Below are 16,311 nucleotides of genomic sequence, written 5' to 3' on the forward strand. Positions count from 1 at the left end.
ATATAGCCACTGAAAACATATAGCATTGTTTTGTACAAAGATATAACTTGAACATTATCTTTCTGCAACTTGCTGTCACTTAACATTATGTTTCTGAGATCTATCCATGTTAATGTAGATACATTTTATTTCTTTAAAATCCCATATAAATAATCTATTATATGACTATAGTGCATTTTATTTTATTTAGCCAGGCCTTTCCCCTCCTGACAGCCACTTAGGTTGTTGTTCCCTATGATGACTCACCAGTGTAGTGGTAAATAGTAGTTACCTCTGGGGTGGCCTTAGGGATGGCAGAGGGTGTTCTGTAAGTTTTAATTTTTTACAATGAGAATGCATACATGTTATTATTTATATAATTTAAGTACTGACTTTAAAGAATTTTCTGATACATCGATTATCCCCCCCAAAAAAATCAGTAATAAGAATTAATGATCTATTAAAATATGGGAAACATGCCCTGGTCGGTTTGGCTCAGTGGTTAGAGCGTTGGCCTGTGGTCCATAGAGACCCGGGTTCAGTTCCCGCTAAGGGTATGCATCTCGGTTGCAGTTTGTCCCCGGCCCTGGTTGGGTCGTGTGGGTGGCAGCCACTTGATGTGTATCTTTCACATTGATGTTTTTCTCTCTCTCTCTCCCCCTCCCACTCTATCTGAACAAAAAATGGAAAAAAATGTCCTCGGGTGAGGATTAAAAAAATATATATATGGAAAACACAGTTATAGGGCATCACAGTGTACTCATGGTTTGAAAGGTAAGCACTTACTTACTGAAGAGCAGTGATTTGAGCACTAAACAGGTCAAATAAGCACATTCTCCTACTCAAAGCAATTGTAGTAAAAATATCAGCATACTGGTTATCATGGCATTGGCATAATTAATACATGTATGAATACTTCATTTATACTTTTTGCTTTCTTCTCTTATGACTGTGATGTCTTTCCCCATCCCTCTCCTTTCTTCTTCTTGAGTCCCAGTTTTTATCTTTATCTTTATTTCTTTTTCATTTTTGTGGGCTCCTACCCTGATCCTTTCTATGTCCTGAACACTCAGCTTGCACCAGACTGCCGTGAATCTACTGAAGCTGGCCGCCTTTCTTCATTTACTTTTCAGCAGCATCCTCTGCTTTTTCCTGCTCTTTTTGCCAGTGATGACTGAGTTCTTCCATATGCACGTTTATCACCTCCCGAATCACCTCGGTATATGATTTCTTGGTTATGTGAACATTCTTAGCTCTGTAGGACTGACGTCTCCTTTTATAATCCCTCATTTCTGCCTGGATTTCAAGGTAAGATTTCAGACTTCTTCGATCATTGTCTTGATTGACTTTTGCAGCCAAGTCTACAAAGAGATCACTGTCATTTTCGATAATTTGAAAATCAGGGCGTTTTTGCTTTGTCTCCTCAATTTCAAAATCATAGAAGGGCAAAATGATCAGCTTGGGTCAGATCACAGATCGTTTGTGATTCAGAGGAACTTCAATAGGTAACGAAGAATAAATCCTTTGATTATAACAATCACCGTCTTTTCTAGCTGAAGTTCTAGTTTGTTTAATTATCTGGAATCGTGAGTCCTTATTCAAAGTGATTGAAGGTATCTTCACATTCTCATAGAAAAAATCCAGAATTATGCATTTTATCCTCTTCTTCTTTGGAATAGCCCAGTTTTTCAATCTACACGATATGATGTGCTTTGCTAAAGACGATTTAGGCATGTGATGATTGGAATCATAAAGACATATCACAACTTCATCCTCTGCCGTCGCCGCCTCCTCCTCCCCGGGGTCCAGCCTTCCCGGCTCCAGCCCAGGGATGACGTCACCCGCTCCAGCTTCCTAAGGCCACTCTGCAGAACTCGGTCAGCACCTCCCGCAGCCCCGCGTTCCTCCACCAACGAGGCTGGCCTTCCATGGCCGCACCTGCCCACCAAGGGGAAGCTGCCCACTGTGCAGAAGCTTTTTAGTTAGATGTAGTCCCATTTGTTATTTTTTTCCTTTGTTTCCCTTGTCCTAGGAGATGCATCAGTGAAAATACTGCTATGTGTGATGTCTGAGATTTTCCTGCCTGTGTTTTCTTCTAGGATTTTTATGGTTTCATGACTTACATTTAAGTCTTTTATTCATTTTGAGTTGATTCTTGTGTATGGTGTAAGTTGGTGGTCCAGTTTCATTTTTTTGCATGTAGCTGTCCAATCTTCCCAGAATCATTTATTGAAGAAACTGTCTTTTCTCCCTTGTATGCTCTTGCCTCCTTTGTCATACTATCTTGGATCAACGTCTGGGGTCTCTGTTCTGTTCCATTGATTTATGTGCCTGTTCTTGTGCCAGTACCAGGCTGCTTTGATTACAACGGCTTTGTAGTATAACATCATATCTGGTATTGTGATCCCTTCGACTTTGTTCTTATTTTCAAGATTGCTTTGGTTATTCGGGGTCTTTTGTGGTTTCATATAAATTTTTGAAGTATTTGTTCTAGATCTGTGAAATATACCATTGGTACCTTAATAGGCATTGCGTTGACTCTATAGATTACTTCGGGTAGTATGGACATTTTAATGATGTTGATTTTTTCTAATCCATGAACATGGTATATGTTTTCACTTTTTTATATCTTCCGCTATTTATTTTTTTAATGTCCTGTAGTTTTCTAAGAAAAAGTCTTTTACCTCCTTAGTTAAATTTATTCCTAGGTATTTAATTTTTTAGTTGCAATGGTAAATAAGATTGTTTTTTGTTTCCCTTTCTGGGTGTTCATTATTTGTGTATAAGAATGCCATTGATTTCTGGACGTTAATTTTATATCCTGCTACTCTGCCAAATTCATTTATTAAATCTAGTAGTTTTTGATGGAGTCTTTAGGGTTTCTATGTACAATACCATGTCATCTGAAAAAAATGACAGGTTCACTTACCCATTTCGATTTGAGTTCCTTTTATTTTTTCTTCTTGTCTAGTTACTGTGGCTAAGACTTCCACTACTATGTTAAATACGAGTGGTGAAAGTGAGCATCCTTGTCTTGTTCCTGTTCTTAAGAGAAATGCTTTTAGTTTTTGTCCATTGAATATGATGTCGGCTGTAGGTTTTTCATATGTGACTTTTATTATGTTGAGATATGATCCCTCTATTCCTACATTGCTGAGCATTTTTATCAGGAATGGGTGCTGGATTTTTTCAAAATATTTTTAGTCTATTGATAAGATTGTATAGTTTTTATCTTTTCTTTTGTTTATGTGGTGAATCATATTTGATTTGTAAATATTGTACCAGCCTTTTTTCCCTGGTATGAATTCCACTTGGTCATGGTGAATTATTTTTTTAATATATTGCTGGATCCGACTTGCTAATATTTTGTTAAGGATTTTGGTATCTGTGTTCATCAGGGATATTGGCCTGTAGTTTTCTTTCTTTGTAGTGTCTTTATTTGGTTTTGGAATCAGGAAACAGTTGTTAGCCTCTCTAGATCTCTATTCTAAACATCTGTTAATAGTGATAAATTCTGTAGCAGAGTCTATTCTGAGCTCTTACCTTCCTGTATGGGGAAAGTGGGTGGGTTGGTTATCAGAAAGACCATGAAACAGGGTGGACTGTCGGTGGAGGTTTGGGTATTTGTCTTGAGAATTAAAACTATAAAACATTTGTACACAACTGATTAAAAAACACATTAAAAAAGATAATAACTACATAAGTACCCTGGAAGCTCTACTTCAGTTTAAGAGTTTATAGAGAAATGGTCATGGTCCTGTTTTCTATCATCTTTCATTCCTTCCTAACACCTTAACTCCTTGATCCAGACTCCTGCATTGCCAAGTTAATCAGTTAGCTTCTTACCTGTATCAGAAGACCTTCACCTGTTTATCCTCATGTCTATACCTAATAATTAATTTTAAAATAAAACAAAGGAATGCTTTGTTTATTCAGCTTGTTATATGTTATTTAATCAACCCTCAGTGGATGTGAGATGGGAAGAGAATGACATTTAACAAATGTATCTACAATCTTGACATTAAGTAAATGCCCATCAGTTATATTTTATTAAGTAAATTAGTAAAAGCAAAGTTTCTTTCCACAAAAATAGACAGTTGAGAGGGACTGTTTAGTATACAGGGTATAGAGCATGGGGGAAACTCAAAAGAGGAAAGACATAGGATTAGAGAAAACAGAATTGGGATATTGAAAGAGAAGCTATGAGAGCAAACACACTGTTTGAAGAGAGTATACATTAGTGGAAGAGATTTCTGGAATCAGAAGACTGAAGTCAGAGTTCTCTTCCCACACAGTTTAGTTTAGCAGCAAACATCTAATTCTCTTCCACCAAATCCTTAACTTGTAGCAGGGTCACATGTTTACTTATACAAGCTATATTTGCCAATAAAATGTATATTTGCTATTTTTTAATAAGCGATATAATTTTTCTTACAAGCATTATCCTGGTGGGTAGGAGGGGGTAAATTTCTAGGGGGCAAGTCTAGTGCTGTCATAAACATTAAATCAAATAGACTTTTTAAGTAAGAGGTCATTCTCTTTATAGAATAACTCAGTCCTTTAGGATTCTATGCTCTCCCTCTTTTCAGCTTTGTCCTCTTTTAAAGTGGTGTCACGTGTATAGAGGAGAAGTGCAGTTCATTAGAATGCAGGTGGGAAGGAGGACAGAGGCCTCAGATCTGCAGGGTGTCTTCTGGGTGCTCCATGGTCTCTGCTGCACAGTGGCCGGCCTGGGCTGCTTTCTGGACATGCAACTAGGACATGGGAATAATTCTGTCTCTGAGTGTTTTGCTCACCCTGTTGCAAAAATTTGTGACTGATGGTGCTGAAGGTTGGTTTCTCTGCTTGCTCAGTGCTGGATGATGCTCCCGTTCTACCTTAGACTCAAGTGAGCTTTGGTTTGGCTTATAGATCCTGTTGAGTTTTTTGCTCTTTCTCCATCTATTTCCAGACCAAGTTTTTATTCTAAAGGCTTAATCATCTCACCCCTGGCCACAGGGAACTCATTGACACACCTACTGACTCTCATCGCAGACTCTATCTGTATTTCTCCTCAGAAGTATACTGGCTTGTGAGTTCCATCTATGTCACATGGACACTGAGCATGCTTGGAAAGCTCAATTCTCAGCCCATCCTTTGCCTCACCATCTTGTTTTTTAGATAATTTTAATGTGACCACATGCCAGCTTGTTCTGTGGACAGCCTGTGGAGCTAGTGTATTCACAATAGGCCTAATTACAAAGCAGAAAGAGGCCTCTGCTCTTGGCCTCAGTTCACCCTCAAAGGCAGTGTAGTAAAGGAATATCAAGACACACTTCTGATCATCAGCTTCCTCTATCTGTGTATTCCTTTGTTTATTCTTAGTATTTCCCTTTTTGTCTTCATGACTAGAACTTTCCTTAGGTGAAATTCTATGTTCTAGTGAGTTTCTCAGGCCTGGATCCTTGATGTGTTAAGGGGGCATTAAAGGGAAATAGAAAATCCTTTTTTCTTTGCCAACAGTCAGATTTCACAACCTCTATAATCCTGGCAAATAGGTCTAAATAAATTTTTAAAAATAAAATAAAATTTTAATCTCCCAAACTAGTAGGAACATTTCTTTTTACACGCGACCCCATATTTCCTCCCAGCCATGGGTCTGTGCCTCTCTAGGGCATCTCTTAGGGCTTGCTTGACCTTATCATTGCGGAGGCTGAAGATAAACGGGTTTAGGAGGGGTGTGATAATACAGCTCAGGACAGAGGCACCTTTGTTGAGCAGCATGGATTGAGCCTCTGACACACGAATGTAAAGAAAAATGGAGCTGCCGTAGACGATGGTCACCACTGTGAGATGTGAGACACAAGTGGAAAATACTTTTTTTCGCTTGGCAGCTGTGGGGGACCTGAGGACAGTGGTGAGAATGCAAACATAGGAAACCAAGGTCAGTGCCAGTGAGCCCAGTAATACCGACGTGGAGAGCACCAACGCCACCAGCTCCAGCAGTTGAGTGTTCCCACAAGAGAGCCTCAGCAAGGGCCAACTGTCACAAAAGAAGTGGTCAATGCCATTAGGGCCACAGAAAGGTAAGCTGGCCATGAGGATGGTGGGGCAAAGGACCCAGAGGAATCCAGCTAACCAAGAGACCAGCACCAGCTGGGAACAGACACTACCACTCATCAGGGTCTCATAGTGGAGTGGTCGGCAGATTGCCAGGTAACGATCCAGAGACATGACAGCTAAGAGGAAGAAGTCGGTGGTTCCGAGGAAGAAGTAGAGGTAGGACTGGGTGATACAACTGGCAAATGAGATAGAGCAATCCCCTGTGAGGATGACGGCAAGCATCTTGGGAACCACAACAGACACGAGCAACAGCTCCAGGAAGGACAGATTCCTCAGGAAGAAGTACATCTGTGTGTGTAGGCGTTGGTCCATCCAGCTGAGCCCGATAATCAGTAGATTGCCTGTGGCTGTTACAATGTAGGTCATCATCAACCCCAGGAACAGCAGGGACTGCAGGACATGGCTACTGGGGAAACCCAGAAGGACAAACTCTGTTATGTGAGTCCAGTTTTCAGGACTCATTTCCAGTCACCTGCAAAAGAAAAGAAACAGAATTTTGTAACCGGCTCTATAGCCACCAGTCATTGTTTAATCAACGAATAAAGTAATAATCACCTAACACTTTCTTACATTCTGAGAATATGTTAATCTATCTTTGTGCCTGCAAGTGACCTACAAGGAGAGTAATAAATAATGATAACAAGCAGTATACCAATAATAACATTGATGATAATGAACACCAAACACGTATAAGGCAATTTACATGCAGTATCTCCTTGTGCATCTACCCTGAAAAGCAGTATTTCTGTTCTGTTCTTAAAGATAAAAGGAAGATGTCTGAAGGAGTGTAAGGAACTCTTCGATGATCAAACAGGGAGCAAGTGTGCAGGCAGGATTTCATGCCAAGTCTCTGTGACTCCAACCCCCACTTTGCTTCCACAGCTTCTCTTAGACTGGGGACACATGAGCAATATTTCCGATGGTTTTAGGAACAGAGATACTGCTCCTCTATCTGGCTCCAGGCGGGTCCGTCCACATGCAGATTCGCCCACATCCAACCTGAGGAGCTGTATTAAAGGGTTGCTTCGGCATCAGGAAGGTGGAGGACCACTGCCTTAGGGGATACAGAAGAGTGAGGGGTCAGAGAAGACCTTACAGAATAAATGAACCCATAGTGTTTGTGGTCTTTCTGTGTCCTGGCTTGGCATAAAATAACAGAGTAAAAGTATGGGCTGTTAGTATATTTAAGATTTTATTGTATGGGATTGGATTGTGCAAAGTCCCAAATTTGTTGTTGTTGTTGCTTTATTAAGACTTTCTTTTATAGATTACTAGAAATCCTTGTTTCTAGTGTAATATTCCCAGCCTTCTCTCGAAGTCAGCTCTCCTAACATTCTTACGGCATAAGATGGGGAAGGGGAGGGAATGTTATCAAGAAAGACAGGACATATTAACTGGCCTCTACAACTTTTGCCTTAATTTGAATATATGTTCAGTTTGTCCTTGGAGCTTTTGGCATCTTGTGAAATTCACTCATAAATTTTGAAGAATTGAATTTCATTAGATATTTTGGTTCTCAGATCCTTTTCTCACATTTGACACCAGAAACTCAGAATTACAAAGATCCTGCCTGTCAATTAATGAAAATGTCAAAAATCACTAGAAGAAAAAAGAATGCCAATTATCATCAAGTTACTTTGTTTAATTGACAAGAAATGCAGTGTTGAGAACTTTTCAGGATCATCTATTACTCCAGACTTCCAACGTGAAAGGTGTGATGTGCACGTATTTTCTCAATTCTGTCTGAGGACACCTTAACAGGATTATCAATGGAAGCAGTAATCTTGGTTAAAAGGCTGAAAAAAATAGGCACTCAGGGTGTGCTTTGTTTAAGTGCATTTTGGCAGGAATAAGTCTTAGGATTTAAGCAGCTAGCTAATAATAAAGCTTCATTCTGCTAGCCTAGGGCCTATATCTCTAAAATCACAGAAATACCTCAATATAAAACCCAGGAAAGAATGCTAGAGCACTATTTCAGGATAACACAATAATTTCAAATAAATAAAATATGTTAACTGTGGCTCTTTACAAAGTATCAGGTAAATACTATGATTGAAAGTAGCTTATGAAGCCTACCTGTAATATCAGCTTCTGGCTACTGCTATAAAATACATATACTGAAGTCTGATATTGGGTATTCCATGGATAGTTAACCCAGGTATTTGTGTGGATGAGTCTCTTATTACTCCAGATAATAAAAATGTCATCCTTGTGTATACATGCTTAAAATCTGTCATTTTTTAACCTCAAAATGACCTTGTTGGCTGGCCTGTTTAATGTCTAGGAAGACTTACCTAAAGCCACACACTTAGGGATTGTTAGTATTATTGTTGGAAATGATTTCTTGTTCCCGTGCACTTTGCACTAAAAATACTGCTGGGCAAGGTAATGAGAGTGTTGAGGAACACACACACACATTCTCTCTCTCTCTCTCTCTCTCTCTCTCTCTCTCATACTTTTCATTCCATCTACACATTAACTTAATTTACACAACAAAATATCCATTATTATTGTCCACTTTACAGTTGAGCAAACTGGAGCACAGCAAATTTAAAACACCTCCGAGGGAAAATTAATATTCGCAGTTATGGCATAAAATAACAGAGTAAAAGTCTGGGCTTTTAGTATCTTTAAGATTTTATAGAATGGGATTGGATTGTGTCTGACTATGGCACTAGGAAATATGACTATTTGAACTTGAAACTTAAATCTGCCAGGGGGGAAAAACATTGAGTTGGAATGCCACAATATTATAATGAATTATAATAATTATAATAATAGCAACTAACATTTAGTGAGTAGTTACTATACTGCCAGAACTTTTTGTTTATTTCATTGTTAAATTTCTCAGCAACTATACAAGGTAAGCATTATCTGCATTGTATAGGTAAGGGAATTAGAGTTAGAGATAATTAGGACCCATATCTAATAAGTAGTAAAGTTAGGAATTGGAATTATAGAAAGTTTGACTTCAGAGCCCACACTTTTAAAAAATGTTTTTATCGATTTTAGAGAGAGAAGGATGAGGAAGAGAGAGATAGAAATATTGATGAGAGAGAAACATTGATTGGCTACTTCCTGCACAACTCCTGCTGAGGATTTAGCCCACAACCCGGGCAGGTGTCCTGACCAGGAATCAAACCATCAACCTTTTAGTGCATGGGTCAATGCTCAACCGCTGAGCCACACCTGCCAGGACAGAGCCCACACTTTTAACTGCTTAGCCACAATGTCTTAGATGAGAGTGTTTGTGACTACAAATTTTACTTGATATCAACTTCCAAGTGTTACCTTACTTTATTTCCTAGTGATAGGAATACTGCATATGGAAATTAATTGTTGTGGTTTAAAGATTTGATCCTGAAAAAATTGAAAATACCTCTCAGGATGTGTGCAAGACTGAGCCTTGTGCCGGAGCAATGGAAGGTAGGTGTTCTGGCCCCATTCACCACCCACAGCTCCTGAAGATGGACTCACTTACCTGAATACATTGAGGGAACTTGTCCTTCAAGTTTCATCATAGGTATGCTGGCTCTATATCATGTAGGAAGTGAAGTGTTCCACTTGGATTAGTTGTAGACCTAGAATCACACACACTACCTACATAATTTATCAATCTCAGCAAGAACTCTCTCTTGGCACTGAACATTTTGCATATTATTCTAAATCTGGGTGGAATCATCAAACTCCCCCCTCTCCCTTCTGGAAGATGGGATGCTCCTACCAGGGCTTATCATTAATTCAGACCCTTTCTTAGTCCTTTCACCCAGATGGGTCATTTGGTTTTGTAAATTTCTCCTGGGCCAACTGAGGAATGACCATGTGTATGTTTAATCCTTCAAGCCTCATCTCCTCTCATTCATTGCTCCTTCATGCTTCTCTATCCAAACCCTTCTCTTACTGCGGTAATACATTTGATTGGCTTGTTTCTCTTTTCCCCTTTTTAGGTATGCTCTCTAGATTTTGAAGTTTGAATACATTTGTATCTATTAATTAAGGGTGAATCTAAGACTATTGAATTATTTCCTAAGAGCAAGGAAGACCTGCATCAGAATTGTCTAGTTTATTTCTTAAAGATGTGGATTTCTAGGCTCTACTTATTTATTTAAAATATGTTTTTATTGATTTTTTTTTAGAGAGGAAGGAAGGGAGAGAGAGATAGAAACATAGATGTGAAATAGAAACGTCAATTGGCTGCCTCTGGTATGCTCCCTACTGGGGATCGAGCCTGCAACCCGGGCATGAGCCCTGACCGGAAATCAAACTGGGAACTCTCAGTCCATGGGATGATACTCAATCCACTGAGCCACACTGGCTGGGCTCTATGCTCTACTTATAAAAAGGCAATTACACTCTGGGGTTATGGTCAAGGAATATATGATATAAAATTTTAATCAGTTTCTCTGGGTTATTCTTAAATAAGTCAAAGTTTGCAAAATATTGGATTGGGGCGGGGGTGGAACATACTGGGCAGGTTTGAGTATGATTAGGAAAAAGGACTGAGGTATAAGAGAGGGCTCAGTTGTAGGTAGGATACCAAAGAACCCAGAAAGGAGAAGGTTAGTTTTCTAAACTAAAAATGTCACCCACTTTCTAATGTGGTCGCAGAGCTAACTTTATACCTGAGCCAGAGCAGCAATAAATCTAGGCTTCTGAACTCTCACAACATTCTCATGGCTGTTTCACGCTCCAATATGCTCATGGATATACAGAGATTATTTTTCTTCAGGTGAAATTAGATTCAATTTTGAGAACTTGTCAGGTACTAGGTACTGGAGATACAAAGTTGAATAAACTGCTACTAGTGTAGTATGGGTTAGATATATGCAAGCGATACATTCCATCAGAATTAAATTAAGGCCACAATTACAGTAAAATCAGTCTTGTGAAGGCAGCGAAAGCAAAGTCGCAAACTGTGTTTGAGGGCAGGATGGAATACGCCATAGGTTAAAGGGGGATAACATTAACTGAGCATTTAAGGATGATTTTTTTTTTTTTTTCAGATCCAGAAGGAATGTGAGTCTTTTAGGTTTAAGGTAACTAAAGTACCAGAACCGTTGATTTTTTTCAATTAAAAAATGAGATTATAAAGAGTAGTCATTTTTGATGATCAAACTATTGCTTAAAATATACTCATAGTTGTTATATAAGTATGTCCTGCTTTTAATATAACAAGACCAGAGCATACTGTTATGGAATAAAATAATGATGGTCGAGCATAAGCTGAGTTGGCTCATGAAAAAGAATAAATTCAAACTTCATCTTTGGATCTTTCCTACCCCTGCTGGTAATGCCATAATAAATCTATTATGTGATATTCTTAAAAATAGATGTGAGTATATCGACTTATTTGTTTCCTAATAGAAATAACTTAGACCCTAAAGACTTTAAGATATAGTTACTAACAGTTAATTGTGAAATGAAGATTTTCCTTGAAATGGTGCCATTTTGGGCAGGGTACTTTGCCTTGTGCTCCCTCAAATATAACATGTTACGAGTTACACCTCACATGCAAAATTTGATCTTTTCATGAACATTTAATGAGAAGAATAAAGTTTCTCAAAAACTGGGGGCTTGGTACTTCAGGCATTAATAAAAGAAGAAGTTGTGAGTTTCGTTATCTGGGTGTTCAAAACATGAAAGTCAGAACTTCCCACACTGCAGTGCTAGACTTGACTGGCTCAGGTGTTGACCTGTGTATGTAGAACTCAGCAGCTGAGGACAGAAATGGAAGGGTCTATTCCTGTTTCCCCCCAAAAACAAATCACCTGCTCTATACAATAAAATGTAACATGTTTTTTAGTATTCTAAGTCTATATGCTTTGGAGTATACATAAAGAAACTAAATTCCAAAAAGTTCGGTTCTAAGTCAGGAGTAAGAGATCATTGCCTGAGAGAGGAGGATGATATGAGTTGCTCTTATACCTGTTCCAGTATTGCATTTCTTAGGCTTCTTTACCTGGCCAGTTTGAAGAACGTGAACTCCGAGGACCTGTCTGGCTCCTGTTTATAGCCAGTGGAGTACACAGAAGGCTTCCTGCATCAATAGGTCTTTTTGCTTCGTGTGATACCAAGCAAGACTCCTTTGCAGTGTTGAGAAAAAACATTTCCATAACTCAGCATGCTTATTTCTTCCCACACTCAATCAAGATTTACTTTAACTTGCTTTGAAATCTCAAAAGGGAACAATATTGACTGAACTTTCCTAAAAACAAACAATGTAATTAAGTCCTTCGAGGCTATAGGGGTGAGTCTGAGTTTCATCATAGAGTGGCAACCATAATTCTTTAAGCAGAAGACAGATATTTCTGAGAACAAGGGTAGATGGAAATGTACCGCTACATTCAAATTTTGGGAAATTCTCTTAAGCTATGTAGTGACTCAGGCCTTGGGTATCTTAGCAATGTAATGCTATTATAAAAATTATATACATATGTGTATATATATATTACATATCATAAACATATATGTATATTATCAGCACTAATAACAAAACAAAACTTGATTTTATTTAAAAATTATATATATATATATATATATATATATATATATATATATATATATATATGAGAGGGAGGAAGGGAAAAGGAGAGATAGAAACATTGATTGGCTGCCTCCTGCAAGCCCTCTGCTGGGGATCAAGCCCACAACCTGGGCATGTGCCCTGACTAGGAAGATGCTCAATCCACTGAGACACACCGGCCTGGCTCTTTACATTTTTATTTTTAATTAAGTATAGTTGCTATACAATCTTGTATTGGTTATATTAGTTTCAGGTGTATAATATAGTGATTCAACATTTTTATACCATGCAAGGTGGTCACCTCTCTAATTCCAGTAACTATCTGTCACTGTGTAAACTTATCACAATATTGTTGACTATATTCTCCTTCCCTTTTTTACCCATCCCCAACCCCCTCCCTTCTGGTAAATATCTCCTTGGTCTCTATTTCTATGAGTCTGTTTTTGTTCAGTTTTGCTTGTTTGTTTTGTTTTTACATTCTACATATAAGTGAAATCATATGGTAGCTGTCTTTCTCTGCCTGACTTATTTCACTGAGCATAATACCCTCCATGTTTGCACAAATGGCAAGATTTCATTCGCTTTTATTGCTATATAATATTCTATAATATCAAAGTATCCAGCTTTCTCTGCCTAGTTCATCTCTCATCACCCCAATAAATGCTGAATTTAAAGTTCATTAAAACAACACTGTGAATGGCTATGAGCCTGCACCTTTCTAGGTGTAGTTCTACTGAGAGATTTTGCATACTCTGGAGCATGAAATGAATTTTTAAAAAATTTATTTATTTTTGTTACAGATGTTTCTCCTTTCCCCCTCCAGACAGCCTCCTCCCTATTCCGCTCTCCCCCACCAAGCATTGTTGTCTATGTCCATTGGTTATGCGTACATGCATATAAGTTCTTCCGTTCAATAAAATCCAAAGGCTTTATTTATTTATTTATTTAATCCTCACCTGAGGATATTTTTCTATTTATCTTCAAGGAGGGAGGCAGAGGGAGAGAGAGAAACATCAGTGTGAGGGAGACACGTCAACTGGCTGCTTCCTGCACTACCCTTACCAGGGCTGGGGACAAACTGCAACCGACGTACGTGCCGTTGACCAGAATCAAACCCACGACTCATTCGTCTGTGGGCCAATGCTTTAACCATGGAGCCAAACTGGCCAAGGCCCAAAGGCCATCTTTAAAATTTATCACCATTTGTTATTTGAGCAAAGTATATAGAAAAAAGGGATCGATTACTGACTGTGCCATGACACTTCTAGTTTAGTATAAAAAAAAATCAAAAAAATCAGAGTTTAGCCTAAAGAGTACCATATTGGTAAAATTTCAGGAAGCTTTAAAAATTAATAGAAGAATATCTGGCAGTGTGGAGACATCTTTGTGGAGTCAGGGTTGGACCTCAAAACCAACAACTGAAGTAATGTATATTTTATCTGAAACTATTAATAAAATTTTATTTTGATTACAATCAGAAATGGAGAGAGAATAGATTTAAATTCAGGCAGAATATGTTTTCTAGAGATTTATTATTTCTTTAAATAGGTTGTTGTTGTTAATCCTCACCCAAGGATATTTTTTCATTGATTTTTAGACAGAGTGAAAGGGAGGAATGGGGAGAGAAATTGATGAGAGAGAGAGACACATCGACTCGCTGCCTCCCACATGACCCTGACTGGAGCTGGGGATCGAACCTGCAACCCCGGTATGTGTCCTTAACTGGTAACCAAACCTATAACCCCTGGTCCACAGGCCAATGCGCTAACCACTGAGCAAACCAGCCAGGGCTTTAAATAGGTTCTTGATTCTTTGTTTTTTCTCTTTTCCTTCTGGAACCTCTATGATGTTGTTATTGTTACACTTCTTGTTATCCCAGACATCCCATAAACTATGCACTTTTTTAAAAAGTATTTTTCTTTTTGCTGCTCTGATTGAGTGTTTTCTGCTACCTTGTCTTGAAAATCGCTGATTGGGTCCTCTGCTTCATCTAATCTTCTGTTGATTCCTGCTAGTGTATCCTTCATTTCAGATACAGTCATCTCTAGCCACTTCACACTTTGACTTTCATGGCTTCACTCTATCGCGATTTTTTCAAATATAGTATAAAACCGCCATAGAGTGAAGCCACGAAAGTTGAAACGTGAAGTGGTGAAAGATGACTATATATAAATAAAAAATCCTACTTCGTGGAAATTCCTTTATCACAGTAGAGTCTGGAACTGATTAACCGTGATAAATGAGGGCCGACTGTATTCTGCATTTCTGACTGGTTCTTTTTTATAGTTTCTATCTTCTTCTTCTTTTTTTTTTTTAGTATAGTTCACATTTTAATAATTAACTTTAAATTGTTATTTATTTTCTTCTAAAAAGCTATATAAGTATTATTATCTATTTAACAAAATCATCTGCAAAATTTAGCAAGACTATTGGATATAATTGAACCCTAAAAATAATTGTATTATATGTAGGGAGCACATTTATTTGAATCTGAAAGTGTGCGCTTTTTGCTTAGCATGGACAGTGTGTGCTGTCAGACACCATGTCCCCTTGAACCACAACAATACATACAATCTTTAACACTTACACCCTGGCTGGTTTGGCTCAGCGGTTAGAGCGTTGGCCTGCGGTCCGGAGAGACCCGGGTTCGGTTCCCGCTAGGGGCACGTACCTTGGTTGCAGTTTGTCCCCGGCCCTGGTTGGGTCGTGTGGGTGGCAGCCACTAGATGTGTCACTTTCACGTCGATGTTTCTCTCTCTCTCTCTCCCTCTCACTCTATCTGAACAAAATATCGAAAAATGTCCTCAGGTGAGGATAAAAAAAAACCAAAAACAAAACACTTACAAGTTGCACACCAAGTGCCAGACACTACTAAATGCTAAGCCTGGGAACAATGACAAACTGATGTCATCCTGAGGGCCCAGAAGTGCATAAAAAGGAATAGAAAATGTGACACCATCAGAAGGAGTGGTTATAGCAATTTGGTCTTCAGTCAAATCATGACCTTTTTCTTAAAGGAGCTGTTCTCTCAACACTTGAATTCCCAAACCGCTCCTGTATTGTTCAGCAGGGAGTTCGGAAGTAAACAGTCGAGGACTGTAGCTGAAGTGAACACCTTGGGCAACATGACTGCAGAAGTCCGAGGGCAGATGGCTCAGCCCAGCACATCAGAACTCCAGTGAGCACAGGGGTGAAGCTTTTGTTACAAGCTCCAGGGAGAGAACAGAAACTAACAGCCAACCTTATGAAGTTTGAATCTCTGAAAACTCATGGGACAAGGAAAATTATGTAAATAATTCTGTTTTATATCCCAACTTCCAAGTTCCAAGTGAAAAGTAGGACCTAGGAAGAAATGGATTATCTTTAATAATTTAAGCACAAATGGAAATATAATTTATCCCCAAGGTCTTAGGGATCCGAGAACATTTATGGAATTCATAAGGTCTTCTTAAGCAATGAACCTTTCACTCACAGCTTTCCAGTTGTTGGCTGAAAGGTCCTTTGTGATGTATCGGCCAACTTCAGATCCTGCCACAGCCTCAATTATATTTGCTTTATTAAAATTAAATGGAGATGCAGTGATGGCATATTCCATATATTCATGAGTCTTTTCTGCAGCTCACTGCATCATCAAGTTAAATTATTTCTTCTTGTTTTGTGTTATTAGTGTAGATATTTAACAGAAAGTCCCGTTTTTCTCACTTCCC

The 16,311-nt window shown here is 38.6% G+C and overlaps 1 protein-coding gene and 1 pseudogene across 1 annotated transcript; both read right to left on the bottom strand.

Annotated features, from left to right (window-relative positions):
* Positions 1–900: 900 nt before the first annotated feature.
* Positions 901–2,912, bottom strand: LOC118640313 (annotated as a pseudogene).
* Positions 2,913–5,562: 2,650 nt separating this feature from the next.
* On the bottom strand, positions 5,563–6,543 carry LOC118640314 (olfactory receptor 6T1). Its single transcript, XM_036277250.1, has one exon. The coding sequence runs from the start codon at positions 6,541–6,543 to the stop codon at positions 5,563–5,565; it is 981 nt and encodes a 326-aa protein (XP_036133143.1).
* Positions 6,544–16,311: the final 9,768 nt, after the last annotated feature.

Source organism: Molossus molossus, unplaced genomic scaffold (assembly GCF_014108415.1).
Source record: "Molossus molossus isolate mMolMol1 unplaced genomic scaffold, mMolMol1.p scaffold_m16_p_22, whole genome shotgun sequence".
Taxonomy (NCBI): Eukaryota; Metazoa; Chordata; class Mammalia; order Chiroptera; family Molossidae; genus Molossus; species Molossus molossus.